At 43.4% G+C, this 13,646-nt stretch overlaps 1 protein-coding gene across 2 annotated transcripts; it reads right to left on the bottom strand.

The window, feature by feature from the left end:
• Positions 1–1,865: 1,865 nt before the first annotated feature.
• On the bottom strand, positions 1,866–4,390 carry LOC144713760 (putative auxin efflux carrier component 1c). Of its 2 annotated transcripts, XM_078588437.1 has the most exons (5): positions 2,881–4,384; positions 2,551–2,808; positions 2,289–2,446; positions 2,149–2,225; positions 1,866–2,071 (listed from the first exon to the last, which is right to left on the bottom strand). In XM_078588437.1, exons 1-5 carry the CDS (start codon positions 3,845–3,847, stop codon positions 2,005–2,007), a joined length of 1,527 nt encoding a protein of 508 aa, XP_078444563.1. In that variant the 5' UTR covers positions 3,848–4,384; the 3' UTR covers positions 1,866–2,004. The 2 variants fall into 2 exon arrangements, with proteins under 2 accessions (XP_078444563.1, XP_078444562.1); XM_078588436.1 differs by having other exon boundaries at positions 2,551–4,390.
• Positions 4,391–13,646: the final 9,256 nt, after the last annotated feature.

The following is a 13,646-nucleotide window of genomic DNA, read 5'->3' as shown; positions in this document are numbered from 1 at the left end:
AATTCGATATTAAATCAGAAAATCACGATACTAGTCTCCGTCATCTTCTCTTACCAGGCGACATGTGTAACCTGGTCAGCGCTATCAGTAATGACTAACTTGGTGGGCGTTGGCAACTAGCACTTAATTAAATCTTAGTTTTCTAGAGTCCGGCAATAAGAGAGATCTTTTACGAATCTTCTGTACGTGATTCGACTAATCGACTCTTGTTGAAGTATTACATTTTTCTGAATTTTAAGATTATCCTTTAGTCCTTTCTTTCAAAAACTTTCGATGCCCAACGCGTTAACTGTGATCGTCTGCTCAAGACACCTCAGGAAATGCCACGCACGAGTTCTTCTCAGGGAAGAAGACCTGCAAGCTTGGTCCTTGGTGGAAGATGTAACACCACGATAAGACGTGACATCTCCACGTGGAATGTAAAACAGCCATGAGATTTACTAACAAAATTTGTACTGTCCACCGACGTGCCGTCGCAGCCGTCGCAGCCGTCGCAAGGTGGGTGCTTGACGTCTTGCACTATCCCTGCAGGTCCCCTCCAGCTAGCATAGTCCAGATCGCTAAACGAGAGATATAATGCGGATGAGAGAGAACGGGTGGAAGATAGAGCGAGAAAGAGAGGCATTCCACATGTAATGTTTCATGTTGATGTGATCGCTTCGCTCTAGATCGGAGCTAGGAAGGTTTAGAGAGAGAGGGAGACGAGAGTGTCTTTCCTGGGAACATTCTTATATATTTAGTTTTATTTGCGCCATGAGAGCGAGAAGAAACTAAGTTCAGTTGCTCAGGAAAGATCCGATCGGCCCAAAAAAACACTTCTTCCCCACAGCTTTCTCGGGTTTGGGACGCGGAATTCTTTTCTTGGGAAATTGAAATATCTTAAGACAGTGAAAATTTTCTCGCATTTCACGCTCTCGAAACTGTCACACCTTCTCTCGGATTTGATGCTTCGTCGTAAATCGAAGCTAACACTTCTCATCTTGGCACGGGGGCATGCAGAACAGAGATCGAGGCTCTGCAGACACTGTGGGCGGCAGTAGGTAGATTGGCGTATATACAGGTAGACACGTAGGGTCGATAAATAAGCAGAGAGATGTTGGTTATGTTTATAGATAGATAGATTACTTGGATTGAGAGGAGAAATAGATTGCAGATGACAGTTGCGTTTAGATGTTTAGAATAGTTCATTCTTTGGAGAAACAGATTGGTAGAAGTTTTTTTGATTACATAGATTGATAAATAAACGGATGGATGGATGGTTAGATGGAGAGATAGATAGAGAGTTAGATAAACCATACATGCAAGGAGCAGTAAAGAGAGGAGAAATAGATGGACCACACAAGCAAGAGGGAGTCTAATCAGTTACAGTGTAAACATATGCGCCGCACCAGACATGACACCTAAGACATTGTAAGAGAGGCGGTCCAAAAGAAACGGTAGATACATAGACTTGTAGATATACGATATATCGGGGAAAAGATAAATGAAATAGATGGGTAGTGGGGTAAATAAATAGATGGGTTCCTACACTTAAGGAGTTGAGGACTTTCCATTTACTTCTTCCGCGAATAAATACTGCCCCGAGTAGCTGATGCCTGGAAGTGAAAGGCGCGAACAGGTTTGAGTGAAAGATAAAATACACCTGGAAACACGGCGATGTATGAGGGGTTCCCGAGGGAAGTCTTCTCAAGCTTTCACATCCATCGAAGCAGCGCCAGCTTCTCTGCGGCAATGCCGGCGGATGGTATAGGGAAGAGAGAGACTCTCCTTAACTCCCCTCTCTTGTTCAGTACGTGTCAAAAGCGCCACCAGAGAACTCGGCATGAGAGCTTCCACATATCTTGAGAGAGAAAGAGACGGCGAAAGGACAGAAGGCCAGGGAGATTAAATGTATTAGAAACTCGTGTGGTAACTAGAACTAGTACACAGACGAAAGTTCAGGTTCGCCATGAGCCCATTTTCTCTGCCTCTGCCGCCGTTTCTCCTGGGCTCCGACGCTCAAGTTCAGAGCCCCAACAGTACGTAGTATATCAGGTCGATCGGCAGCGCGATCAGCATTCCGAAAATGACTCTGAAACAAGTGAAAAAGGAGACCCGTCAAGTCAGCTTAGATAAATGAGAATAAGCACCGACGGCTGGAGCACTTACGCTGTGCTTAGAATCTGTGGATGAACGTTATACTCTTTGGCGAATACGAAGGGGACGATCCCCTGGGGAAGCGCAGCCTGTCACAGCCAAACGATTAGAGAAGAGAAACCAAGAATTTAAGTCTAGAAAGAGAGACGCACCTGAACGATGGAGATGCGGAGAAGATCTCCCCGTATGCCGATGGCGATGGCGGCGGCGGCCATAACAGCAGGACCTATCAAGAACCTTATCGCCATAGCGAAAGCCGCCGCCGAGTTCCCGCAAGCTATAATCTTCGGCTGTAACGCCATGAACAGCCCTGCCCATTGCCATCAGAAGCTCCGTCACATTCTAAAAACACCTCCCAAGACGAGACAGAGAGAAGAAGATAATGCCACCATTAAACCGTGAAGAATAACTTACCTAAGCTGAACATGGCCATCCCGAGACCCGCGTCGGAGAGAATGGAAATAGACTTCGCGATAATGGCGGGCATCTCAACATGCCACCTGTAAGAGACGAGGGACCAGACGAGCCCGATTAAGCTGGAATAAGTGTTAGGATTCCTTATCAGCTTCCTCCAAACCATGATAAGAATCAGCCTCGTCATAACGCTCGTCGGCGGCAAGGCCACTTCACCATCCACAGCGGCGGCCTTCTCGTTATCCCCGCCGCCGTCCTCTGCAGAGAGAGAAAAAAAAGCACTAAGACAAATAGCGATAAAGATGGGTGAGAAAGCAGCGAAAAGAGCACCCTTTCTCAGCGCCGCCGTGGCCGCCGCGTCGGAGACGGGCGAGGCGGCGGCGCTCCAGACGAACATGTGGAGGTCCTTGGCGGGGCCAGCGGGCTTGGGCGTGGGCGGCGCCGCCGCGGCCTGGAAGTGAAACCTGGGCTTAGCCGCGGCGGTGGCGTCCTCCTCGTAGTAGTTCGACGTGCGGGGCGCGTAGAAGTCCGAGTGGTTGAAGCTGGACCCGCGCGGCGTCGGGTTACGAGAGGACTGCAGAGAGTAAATCTCGGCGTTGGTGAGGTTGGACGCGCGCGGCGTAGCGGCGGAGCGCCGTGAGAAGACGTCGGAGCGAGAGGCGCTGGAGCGACGGACGGTGACGTGAACTTTTCCGTCGTCCTTGACCTCGGCGTCCGCCTCGATGACGCCGTCGCGATGCCCGTCGAGGGAGAGGACGTCGGAGTCGACGGCGATGGAAGCGATAGAGCCGCCGAGGCCGGGGAACTGGTCGGCGATCAAGGCGCGGGCGGCGCGGAACTCGAACAAGAAGAGCATGAGAGTGTACCAGATGATGCACTGGAGGACGACGATCTGGACCATGAGGCTGCCGGAGTTGGCCCCGTACATGCCCTGCAGGAGGGGGATGCCCATGACGAGAGTGTTGGGAAGGGTGGAGAGGGAGAAGACGGTGATGGTCCAGTCGAGGCTGCCGCGGCGGCTCAGCCGGGTCCAGCCCATTAGCGCGGCCAGCACGATTAGCTTCTGCAGCGTGTCCGCCGCGATGAACCGCATGTTCATGGCGTAGGGGTCGTTGCTGGAGATGAAGTGGAAGGATAGCAACGGAACGGCGAAGAGGGCTACGAAGCGGTTGATCCCCGAGCACTGGTCCGGCGTGAATATCTCCCACCACCGCACGCTCCCGAAAGCGAGCACCATCGCCACGTATAGCGGCACCATCGCCGTCATCACATGATAGAAATCCCCTCCCGTTATCATCCTTCTTCTTCTTCTCCTTCTGCTTTCTACGCGAGGCAGAACCCGATTATCGTTGCTACCCAGAGGTCTTAAAGGGCCTTCCTTTCGGCTGCTCTGTTTACAGAAAATGTCGAGGGGGGGTGAGATATGGGAGGCGGCGGACGGGGCGAAGGTAGTACCGATTTAGAGAGATAAAGAGAGGAGAGGAGACGTGGAATGATTAAAAAAGGGTGATGTGGTCAGTCGCGGCGGCGGAGAAAAAGAAGGGGAGTGCAAGAGAGAAGGTGCGCCGCTGTCTTCTCTCTCTACTGATGGGAATTTACGAAGGAGTGATGTATCAGTCAATCGAGGATTTGTAGAGAGAGAAAGAGAGACCGAGAAGGGCAAAGTGAATGATGGCGCGCCAGTTCGAGCCGATGTTTGCCGGTGAGATGCTCATCCGCATGCCTGTGTTCGAGAACGCTGCAGTTAGCTTGTCAAGTTCTCGACCCCCCTCGGATCCGTTGTCTTTGGCCCTCTCTCTGGCCAGCATGCCATCATCGTAAAGCCTTCGGAGTTCATCGCTCGCTTCTGAACTTCATCAGTAACGCTAGTGGACGGACGATGACCCGTCAAAAGCTCTGTCCCTTGCGTCATTCCTTCCGTTTCCTCGTCTTTGTGGATATCTGGTTGGTGAACAGTCGTTAGACCGACAACATGAGAAGGAGAGAGAGAGACCATGGTTGGTTAACAATCCACAAATTAGATGATTACTCATGGATTCTTATTTATAATACGAGTAGTAAAAATATAGTTTGTTTCAATAGTAGTCATGTTAAAGGATCATGAAGACTAGGAATGAATGTATTATAACCGCCTATGTGTTGCCAATCTATGGTTTAAACATAGCCTTCTTTATTGATCCTATATGTAAGCCTAGATTTGATGCTAAACTCTAGCCCACAAGTCTAGGGTATGTGTCACTTTATTGATAAATGTGCTTAAATTAAAATCCTCTTGGTCAGCTTTGTTGCTGACTTGCAGAGATTTGCTGACTCCTCATCCTCACTAGTAAGTTCCTCTCTCTCTCTCTCTCTCTATCCATTTTCACTTCTTTTAAGGTGTTTCTCTTCGCTGATGGGCGTCATGCGCTAAACCCACATGGATGAATAGATGTAATGGAGAGTATCCCCCACAGAGACATGAAACAATATCCTCCGAATTCCCATGTGTCCTCTAGTGCTGATGCGCAAAGTTGATAGTCAATAATATCCTTCTAAAGTTTGACTCTGAGATCCAACAGTCGAAAGTCTCAATTTGTTCCAAAGTATGATGAACTTAGCTCTTCCGATGGACTTGCTAAATATGTCGTGCTGATTTTCACCTCAAAACATGGCCAAATAGAGCACTAAATGGTCTCAACTTGATGGGGCTTCTTCCTATACCTATTCTTCCTATATCAATAGGTTGATTATCTTCCAAAAGGGAAAAAGACTTCTGAGAGTTGTTACATGGATTCGCATGAGAGTACTGGGGTACTCACAATAAATAAAAAGTGTATCATGCCCGAATCTAACCAGGGTTTGCGGTGGTGGAGGTACCGGATCAGAAAAAAGAGGGATTTCAGTTGTAAGATATCTAATGAAACCGTTGCTGGAATTGAGATCTCATTCAAAGAGAACGATAGCAAATATTTGGAGTTTCTTTTTATCCTATACGGATGATTCGCTCCCCAAGGACCCTGCGTGGGAATTCTTTGATTATCTTTCTCTGAGGAAGAAGCAAAACATAATCTACTTTTGATTATGTCTGTCACAAAACACCTGCTTTTTGAACAAATAGGTTATGCTCAATTTAATGTTGAGCATTATCTTCATCGAGATGGCTTTCAAGTTCTTTAATTCTGTAGTAGATATGTCAGCCACATGCCAAGATAAGTAGCAATAGTGGCTACAATATACTACGTCTCACAAGATGATGGACATATATGTGGCATGTAAGTCGACCATAATGCCTGTGCGGTGCTTATAATGAAATCCTTGCATGTATATTAAACTACACGAATGTTGAGTTATATTTCATTGCTTTGGATGAAACTAAAATGATCCCTATAGAGGAAGGCTTTTAATGGAATCATAACAGCATTAAAAAATATTGATCAAATCACATGTGCACTGATTTGATCCATAATTACTTGGTTCTTTGAGTGCAACTTGTTGAGCCACTCAACTACACATCCTCGTTCATGGTCCCTCAATGTCATTAAGTCATCTCAATAGCATACACAATGGCGAGGGGCAAATGGGAGAAGGGAGAAGAAGGAAAGGGCCCTGAATGGGAGAATGGAGAAGAAGGAAAGGGAGGGGCCCTGTATTGAGTAAATTTTCTTTAAGAGATATTATTCATAACAAATGAGAAATTTTTATAAAAATCCCTGTATTGAGTAAATTTTATACAAATCCCTTGAGTATAATTATATCATCTACCATCCAAAAAACCAATTGCTTATGACCAAGTAGACCCATGTAACAGCTTAGTTAACGACTCTAATGAACTAATAACTTTTGTTGTCCTTCCAATTTAACTATATATATCATCATATATATTAATTAATGATAGACCAATTTAACAAAATTGACATGTCTAGTTTCCAATCTTTGGTGTACGAACCTACACCTCGTACTCTAGAATATACAAAGGACCATATTTACTCACTCATGAAATATTTTTGTCATAGTCTATCGTGTATGTATAATCCCCCATCTACTTGGCACTCTTACGATGACTTAGGGTATTGTCAATTGTCAAACCTAATTGGGAATCCAAGTTACTATTGATCTATGTTCTCCAATATTCTGATATAGTAGCCAAGGAATTTATCGCATTATCTTCCTTGAGATGTATTCTCTTAAAGAAGAAGGGACATCCCATCTTGATCATTGAATAATCTTCGTGAAGTTTTTGTAGCACCCAAACTAATATGGTTTGGAATTATAGTTAAAGTACAGCGGTCCATCCACAATATATCTTTTTTGTCTCAAGTCTATGGATCACTTCGGTAATCACGATGCGAATCAATATGATTGCCAGTTTTTGTATGATACCATTTACAGATTCATATGCACCATTTTAGTGAATCATTCGCACTAAAGAGTGCCTAGTATCTATTATTAGTGTCTCTGCACTAATGTATCCGCACAAAAAGAATTCATCATGCAAGTGAGACCAGATAGTTATATTCTATTTGGGAACTTCACAATCCTTCTCGAGCATCCTGACATATGATATTTAGAACTTATGCTTAATGACCAGTGATCTCCACAATACAATCTTATTATAATTCACTAAGTCATATAATATATTCATGGACTTCATTACACGCATCATACATGCAATATAATGAACAAATCATGTTAATAAAAAATTAGTGAGATGTGGATTCTGATGTAGACAATTTTTTCCGTCATTGAATTATGATGAGCCTTATATGAGTAAAAATTGTCTATAAACTATTTGTGTAAGTATTCATATTCAAATGATGCTTGAGAAGGACCTTGTTATATCATGATAGAATAAAATTATATAGTCTCACTCATACGACGATCATAGTCAATGATGCAACCATTAGTGCCAATACAATTTGACAAATGATGGGTTTTCTTTGGGGAAGGAGTTCATTAAATTTGTCCATAAAAATCCATGAATGGTATAAACTAAGATTTTCAATAATTTGTATTCAAATCACAATTATGTAAGAAGTCCTTAGAGTTGAGGCCCCAAAGATGTCATGTACTGAATGGCTGTATTTTGACTATGACTTGAAATTTCTTATTCATAAACTTTCACACGTATCAGCAATGATGCAACAAGAAGTTCACTCAGATGATTGAGTAGTCAAAATGAGATTGTCCACTCATGGTCTACGAGTAGATATCTTATGTAAGACTAGGTAGTAAAGTTCTGACCTAAGGAAGTTCTATATCAAAAGTGTATTAAATTTTTTTTCAAGATAACCGAATAGAGTTTTAGCATTGACCACAGCCTAAGTTTTTTTACAAGAATCAAGGGGATAAGACTAATCTTACATGATAATTGATCAAAGTAATGTTTCATGGGAATAAATGCATTGCTCTATGTCTTGTAGAGTATTAGGCGTAGCTTGGCACCCCAAGAGTTGGAAATTTAACCAATCTATTGGTTTTAAGTGATCACTGATTATTAAATCTATATGTTGATATGGATAATAAATGAGGTTGGCCAAAAAATATTTTTGAGAAATAAAGCTACTAACTAGACTAATACATGGGCCTGGAGTGTCACATGTGAATAATATATTATGGATGTCAAATGTTAAAGTTAAAATTTCAAGGATTTTGTGAAAATTTGTTTCCATCATAAATAAGAAAAATTCCTAGACGAAATTCACTCAGGCTAGACTTATTTAGGTAGCTATCCTTCTTGCCTCTTCCCTCCTTTGGTGTCCTCCCCATATGGTGCAATTAAAATAGTGAAACGCTAATGATCGATCAATGTCAATTGTCACGTGGATACATCTAGATCCTTCAAAATTGAACATCTCAATCTAACTCATTAAAGGAACTAAGAAATTATGGATAAAAAATGTACATAGATGATTTAATCATCAGGTTCAATGGTATGATGTGATTCCTTTTATATTTTTCTAGTTTCATATTTACAATTTCATGTCAAACACTATCTCAAAACCCAATAAAAGGAAAACCATCCCAATTCTTACAATATTATGGATCACCAGCTTAATTACTATTTTATAGCCCATCACCAAATCGTATACTTTTTTCTCACAATCTTAACTAAAATCTTGTGTCCCTTTTGCATACCTTGATATTTCTTGCCTAGTTATACATATTCAACAATGGATCTCCATGAATTTTCTAAGAAAATCAAATCAGGTTTGGTGTTGGCTAAATTCCTATGAATCCCAACTAAATTAAGGTATTATATAGAATTCACTTGTGGATGAACTTTGTATTTCATAACTTGTATAATGTTTTTCAAAGGGGTGACTTAGATCACTGTACAACATGCCATACTGGTGAAGCCTCTTCGGCGTATATTACTTTAACCATCCTAGACTTTTGAATCACCTCATATCAATTCTCAGAGATGAACTACGAGATCCAAGTTCACCCATCTATAAATTCTGATTCATTGGGGGCTTCAATTTTTGATTGTGACTTCCTGCTGGTATTGTCACAATAAATTCATCAACATATACATCAATTATAAAGTTAAGGATACCTAAAATTTGGCATAAAAATATTATTGAGAACCTTTTGATACCCTAAGTAATGCAAAATACTTCTATAGTTTGAGGTATCTTCCTCTAGGAACCTACTTTAACTAGTAAAAATTTCTTCATATTATTTTATCAATTCCATTCCGAAAACATTTCATTCCAATTTTCCATTAACAAAATGCGGGGTTCACGTCCAAGGGATGATCTTGCTTCCCTCATCGTGTTGAAAAGGAGATCATTGCTACAATGGGGTCCATCTTTTCTACTTGAGCGAACAGTTTGTCACAATCTACAGCATAATTTTGAACCTAGCCCTTCGTTACTAACAAGGCTTTATGAAAATTTAAAAGTGATGCAGGACGGACGTCGTTCGACGCCCTGCGGCGGGAGCGTGATCATCCGTTCGTCCTTCTCGGGGACGATCATCTCGGACTGCACGTTCCGCTCTGGGTGGAGTGTCCCGGAAAGATCCTGACCTGCGCGGGGTCCTCAATTCATTGTGGGCCGAAGGGTGTCCCTATCTTCACGTGGTCGGCGCTCCACGGATAGTCATCGAGGCGCTGGTGGGCCCGACTACTGGTGGGCCCGACGTCGCGGTGTCGGTACTTTCGACGACGGCGATTGGGCGACCTTAAAAGGCAGTGGCGGGCGGCAGTCGGAAACAACGGGCAGCGGCCGGAGGCGGCGGTCAGAGGTGACGGGGCGAGCGGCGGCAGCGGCGAAGCGGCGGCGGCAGCGGCGCGGCGGCGGCGGCGCGATCGAGGTGGCAGCGGCGGAAGGATGGCGGCGGCTGAGGCGGCGGCGGCCAAGCGGCGGTCGCGGCCGAGACGGCGGCAGCTGGCGGCGCGGCAGCGGCGGCAGCGGCCGGAGAGGGCGGCAGCCGGAGAGGGCGGCAGCCGGAGGCGGCGGCGGCCGGAGTGGACCACGGACTGGGCCGTGGTCCACCGGCGGTTTGGGCTGCCGGCGACCGCGGCGTGGGCCGCGGTTTTGGGCCGCGGTCCATGGCGGCTTGGCCCAGTAGGCTTACCAGGCCCGTGGCGGCCCAGTAAGATAGGCCCAATAAGGGACTTAGGGCTGACGTCATGGTGTCTGGGACGTGTCCGGCGGCCATTTGAAACGGCGCCTCGGGTCGCGGGCTGGGGCGGCCAGGATAACTGGCGCCTCGGGGCGCGTGTCCAGCTTGGGCTGGACCTGATGGGCTTGGCTGGCTGGGGGCTGACCCAATAGGCCGGTTGCCCCAATGGGCCGGTCGGTCGAGCCCGGGCGCACGGCGGTGCGGCCGGGGCTCACAGCGCTCGGTCGGACGGCGCGGTGGCGGGCGTGGCGGCGCATGGCGTGGCGCGCGAGGCGCGGCGGCGCGAGGCGGCGCGAGCAGCGCAGTGGGCGCGGCGAGGCGCCGCGCGCAGCGTGCGCGCGCTGGCGCGCTGGGCGCTTGCGGGCGCGGCGCGAAGCGGCAGCGCGCGCGGTAGCGACGTGAGGCGGTGCTGGCGCGCAGTGTGCGCTGCGGCGTGGTGGCGTGGCGCGGGCGCGTGGCGCGCGGGCGGCAGCGGTGCGCGGGGCGCGTGGAGCGGCGTGCTCGGGCGCGTGGAGCGGCGCGGGCGTGCGCGCGCGCTCGGCCGGAGGGGGGCCGGCGGCGGAGCCGCCTCTCAAGGTCTCTCTCGACCTCCTTTTCTTTCCAAAAATCTGTTTCTCAAAAGGGAAAATCTGATTGTTCTATCACATGGGATCCGTTATATAGGACCCATTAGGAAAAAAACAATGGAAAATCCTAACCTAAAAATTGAAAATTTTAACTAGATCTAGGAAAAAAGATAGTTGAGGACTTCGCCATCAAAAAGTCTATTGTTCCCGAAAGAAAATTTTTGGTATTATGCAGTTTTTTGTCTGATTTTGTTTACAAAATTTTAGGCCAAATTCATCTCATCGCATATGATTAGTTGTTGTGCTCATTCCACACCCGATGGGAATAAGACTAGACTTAACCAAAATTTTGCCAATAATAGAGATGTTCTTCAAATGGAATGAGGCCAAATAAAAATAAAATAATTTTCAATAAATAAAGAAAATAAATATGAAAATAGAAAAAATGATTATAACTTGGAAGGGAAGATAATGAATCTTGGGGTATATATAAAAAGTAGAGAAAAAATTAAAAAACAAAATTTCTGATTAAGAGATAAAATTAATAATACATGTAAATAGATAAAGTGTTTATAAATGTAGGAGAAATTATTTTTAAGATAAATTTCACATTGATCTACGAATACAAGCAGGGGATGTCAGCCAAGAACAAGATATACTACCTTTCGTGGTATTTAATAACCATTCCCTCCTAGGGCGTGTACATTTTTCATGTCTTTTAAATGGCTTAAATGGCTTTTATTAGATAATAATGAACTTACATATTATAGTTCAAAATCCAAGAATATTTTAAAGTGTTTTTTTAAACTTCATAACCTCTCTAAATAAATCAAACCATATCGATAGATAGAAGGTAGTGTTCTCACATCCTGATACAGACATTGGATTACGGTATCGGGACAGATGCTGTACTGAATATCGAAAATCACATTTCCGATATCCATTTTTACTGATATCCAGATATCGGATATCAGTTTCTGCAGTAGCAATATCCGATGTCATGATTCATCCCAATGTCATCATCCGCCTGTGTCTCTTGGGAATGATGACGATATTGGATATCGTAGTTGGATATCAGATTAGGATATCCAACATAGAATGGTTGTAAAACTAAATTTTACACATTGTAGCTGTCATCGTGCGATATTTTGGAGAGGAAATCTGTAAGCCAGCAGGTAAGCAGAGAGATTTCTGAATAATTTAGTAGCTCGTTTAATATCTCAAAATTTTTGTTTTCTTCCATATGGGATAATAGGATTCAGAGTTCAATATTAAACTCCAAATCCTATTATCCCTTATGGAAGAATTTTTTTAGAGATGTATATATTATTGATAAGCCAAAAATAGGGGTAAATTTTACTAAAATTTAATCCCTTGACGTTATCAATTTCAGCTTATCCAATAAAATTTATAAAAACCCTACATAAGATGTGTAGTGATAAGTAAAGGGTATCGTCCAAGGGAAGCTAGAAAGTTAATTCAATTGATGATCTAATTGAATAGTTTGACACTAATTAAAGTTAATTTGATCTTCAATGAAGATAAAATCACCCTAATTAAATTATAAATTTAGAAAGGGAGGTAGGAGAGATGAGAGGAATAGAAGAATATGGGCCTCTAAATTGGCTTATTTGATCCAAAGAAAAGGGTCAAAGGGGTCAATTAGAGAGGTTGAGAGGAGAAAATTTTGATTTATTTTGGTTGGTTCTGTAGGCTTGATAATTCAAAAATAACTACTCTATTGGATAATAAAAAGGGAAATTTAATCTCCTAGAAATTTAATCTCCTAGAAATTGAAGTTTTTCATAGTTTTATTTTACTGTGCACTTGGAACAGCTAGGTAAAGCTCTCAGTTTCTCCTCTCAATCCTAGTAAGGGCTTGTACATGCCCCTCAAGCCAAGCGATTTAGAAGTGCAGACCAGAATCAAAAAGAACAATCAAGAAATTAAACTAATATCATCCAAAATACATCTACCATTCAAATACAAAGAAGTAAAAAGTACCAAATAGGTTGATCCAAGCTGTAGCTCCTCTCTGTCTTGTAGCTGTGATAGAGCACCATCAAGAATGAGCTCCCCCTCTCGAAATTAAGCTTTTATGGTTAGGTTACATGGCAAAAATACCATTTTACCCCCATTTAGTAATTAATTTTTATCTATGAATATAGGCTTGATCTGAGTGATCACATCATACAGATATAAAGAGGGGGTCAAGATGAGCAAATCCATTAGAAATCATCTCAATCGGACTTCAGGATCAAAAGTTATGAATAAATGAATTTAAACCAATTTTAACGATTGGATTTAAATCCATTTATTTAATTATTTTCTTTTGAAACACACAATGATATGTCGATTCCTCATTGGATGATGAATTTTATACTTCAAATGAGGGGTTCATTCTCGTCACACCACGTACCCCTTTCCTGAAATCAGAATAAAGAGAAAAATAGAAAAAATAAATATTGTATTAAGCGCTTTGTACTGGTGCCTCCTAATCCAAAACGCCACGTCATTAACGGTCTGTGCGCTGTGTTTCCACTGCAAGGGAGAGAGAATTCCCTGGAAATTTGCAGAAGAGTCCCCTTTTAAATATGCACATGCAAAAGGACGCCGCCCTAAAAATATTATATGCTCTTTTTGCTTTCTCTTTCCTCTTTTTTCTCATAAAAACCACTAAAAAATACAAAGTAATTGTAATAAAACCCTGTAACTGTTTAAATAATATCTCTACGCCTGCACACACGACCGAGAGCTGTTTTTGAGGGCATAATTGCAACTAACATTTACGAAAAGCCCCTCCGACTTTAGAAATTGCTATAAAACTCATATTTTTCATATAAGTATATCTTTTCCTATTTAAAAATTCATTTCTTCCTTGAATAAATTCCCCAAAAAATCCAATAAAATTCTAGAAAAAAT

The sequence above is a fragment of the Wolffia australiana genome, chromosome 16, assembly GCF_029677425.1.
Source record: "Wolffia australiana isolate 7733 chromosome 16, ASM2967742v1".
NCBI classification, from domain to species: Eukaryota; Viridiplantae; Streptophyta; class Magnoliopsida; order Alismatales; family Araceae; genus Wolffia; species Wolffia australiana.
This window is presented reverse-complemented; position numbering and strand designations above follow the sequence as displayed.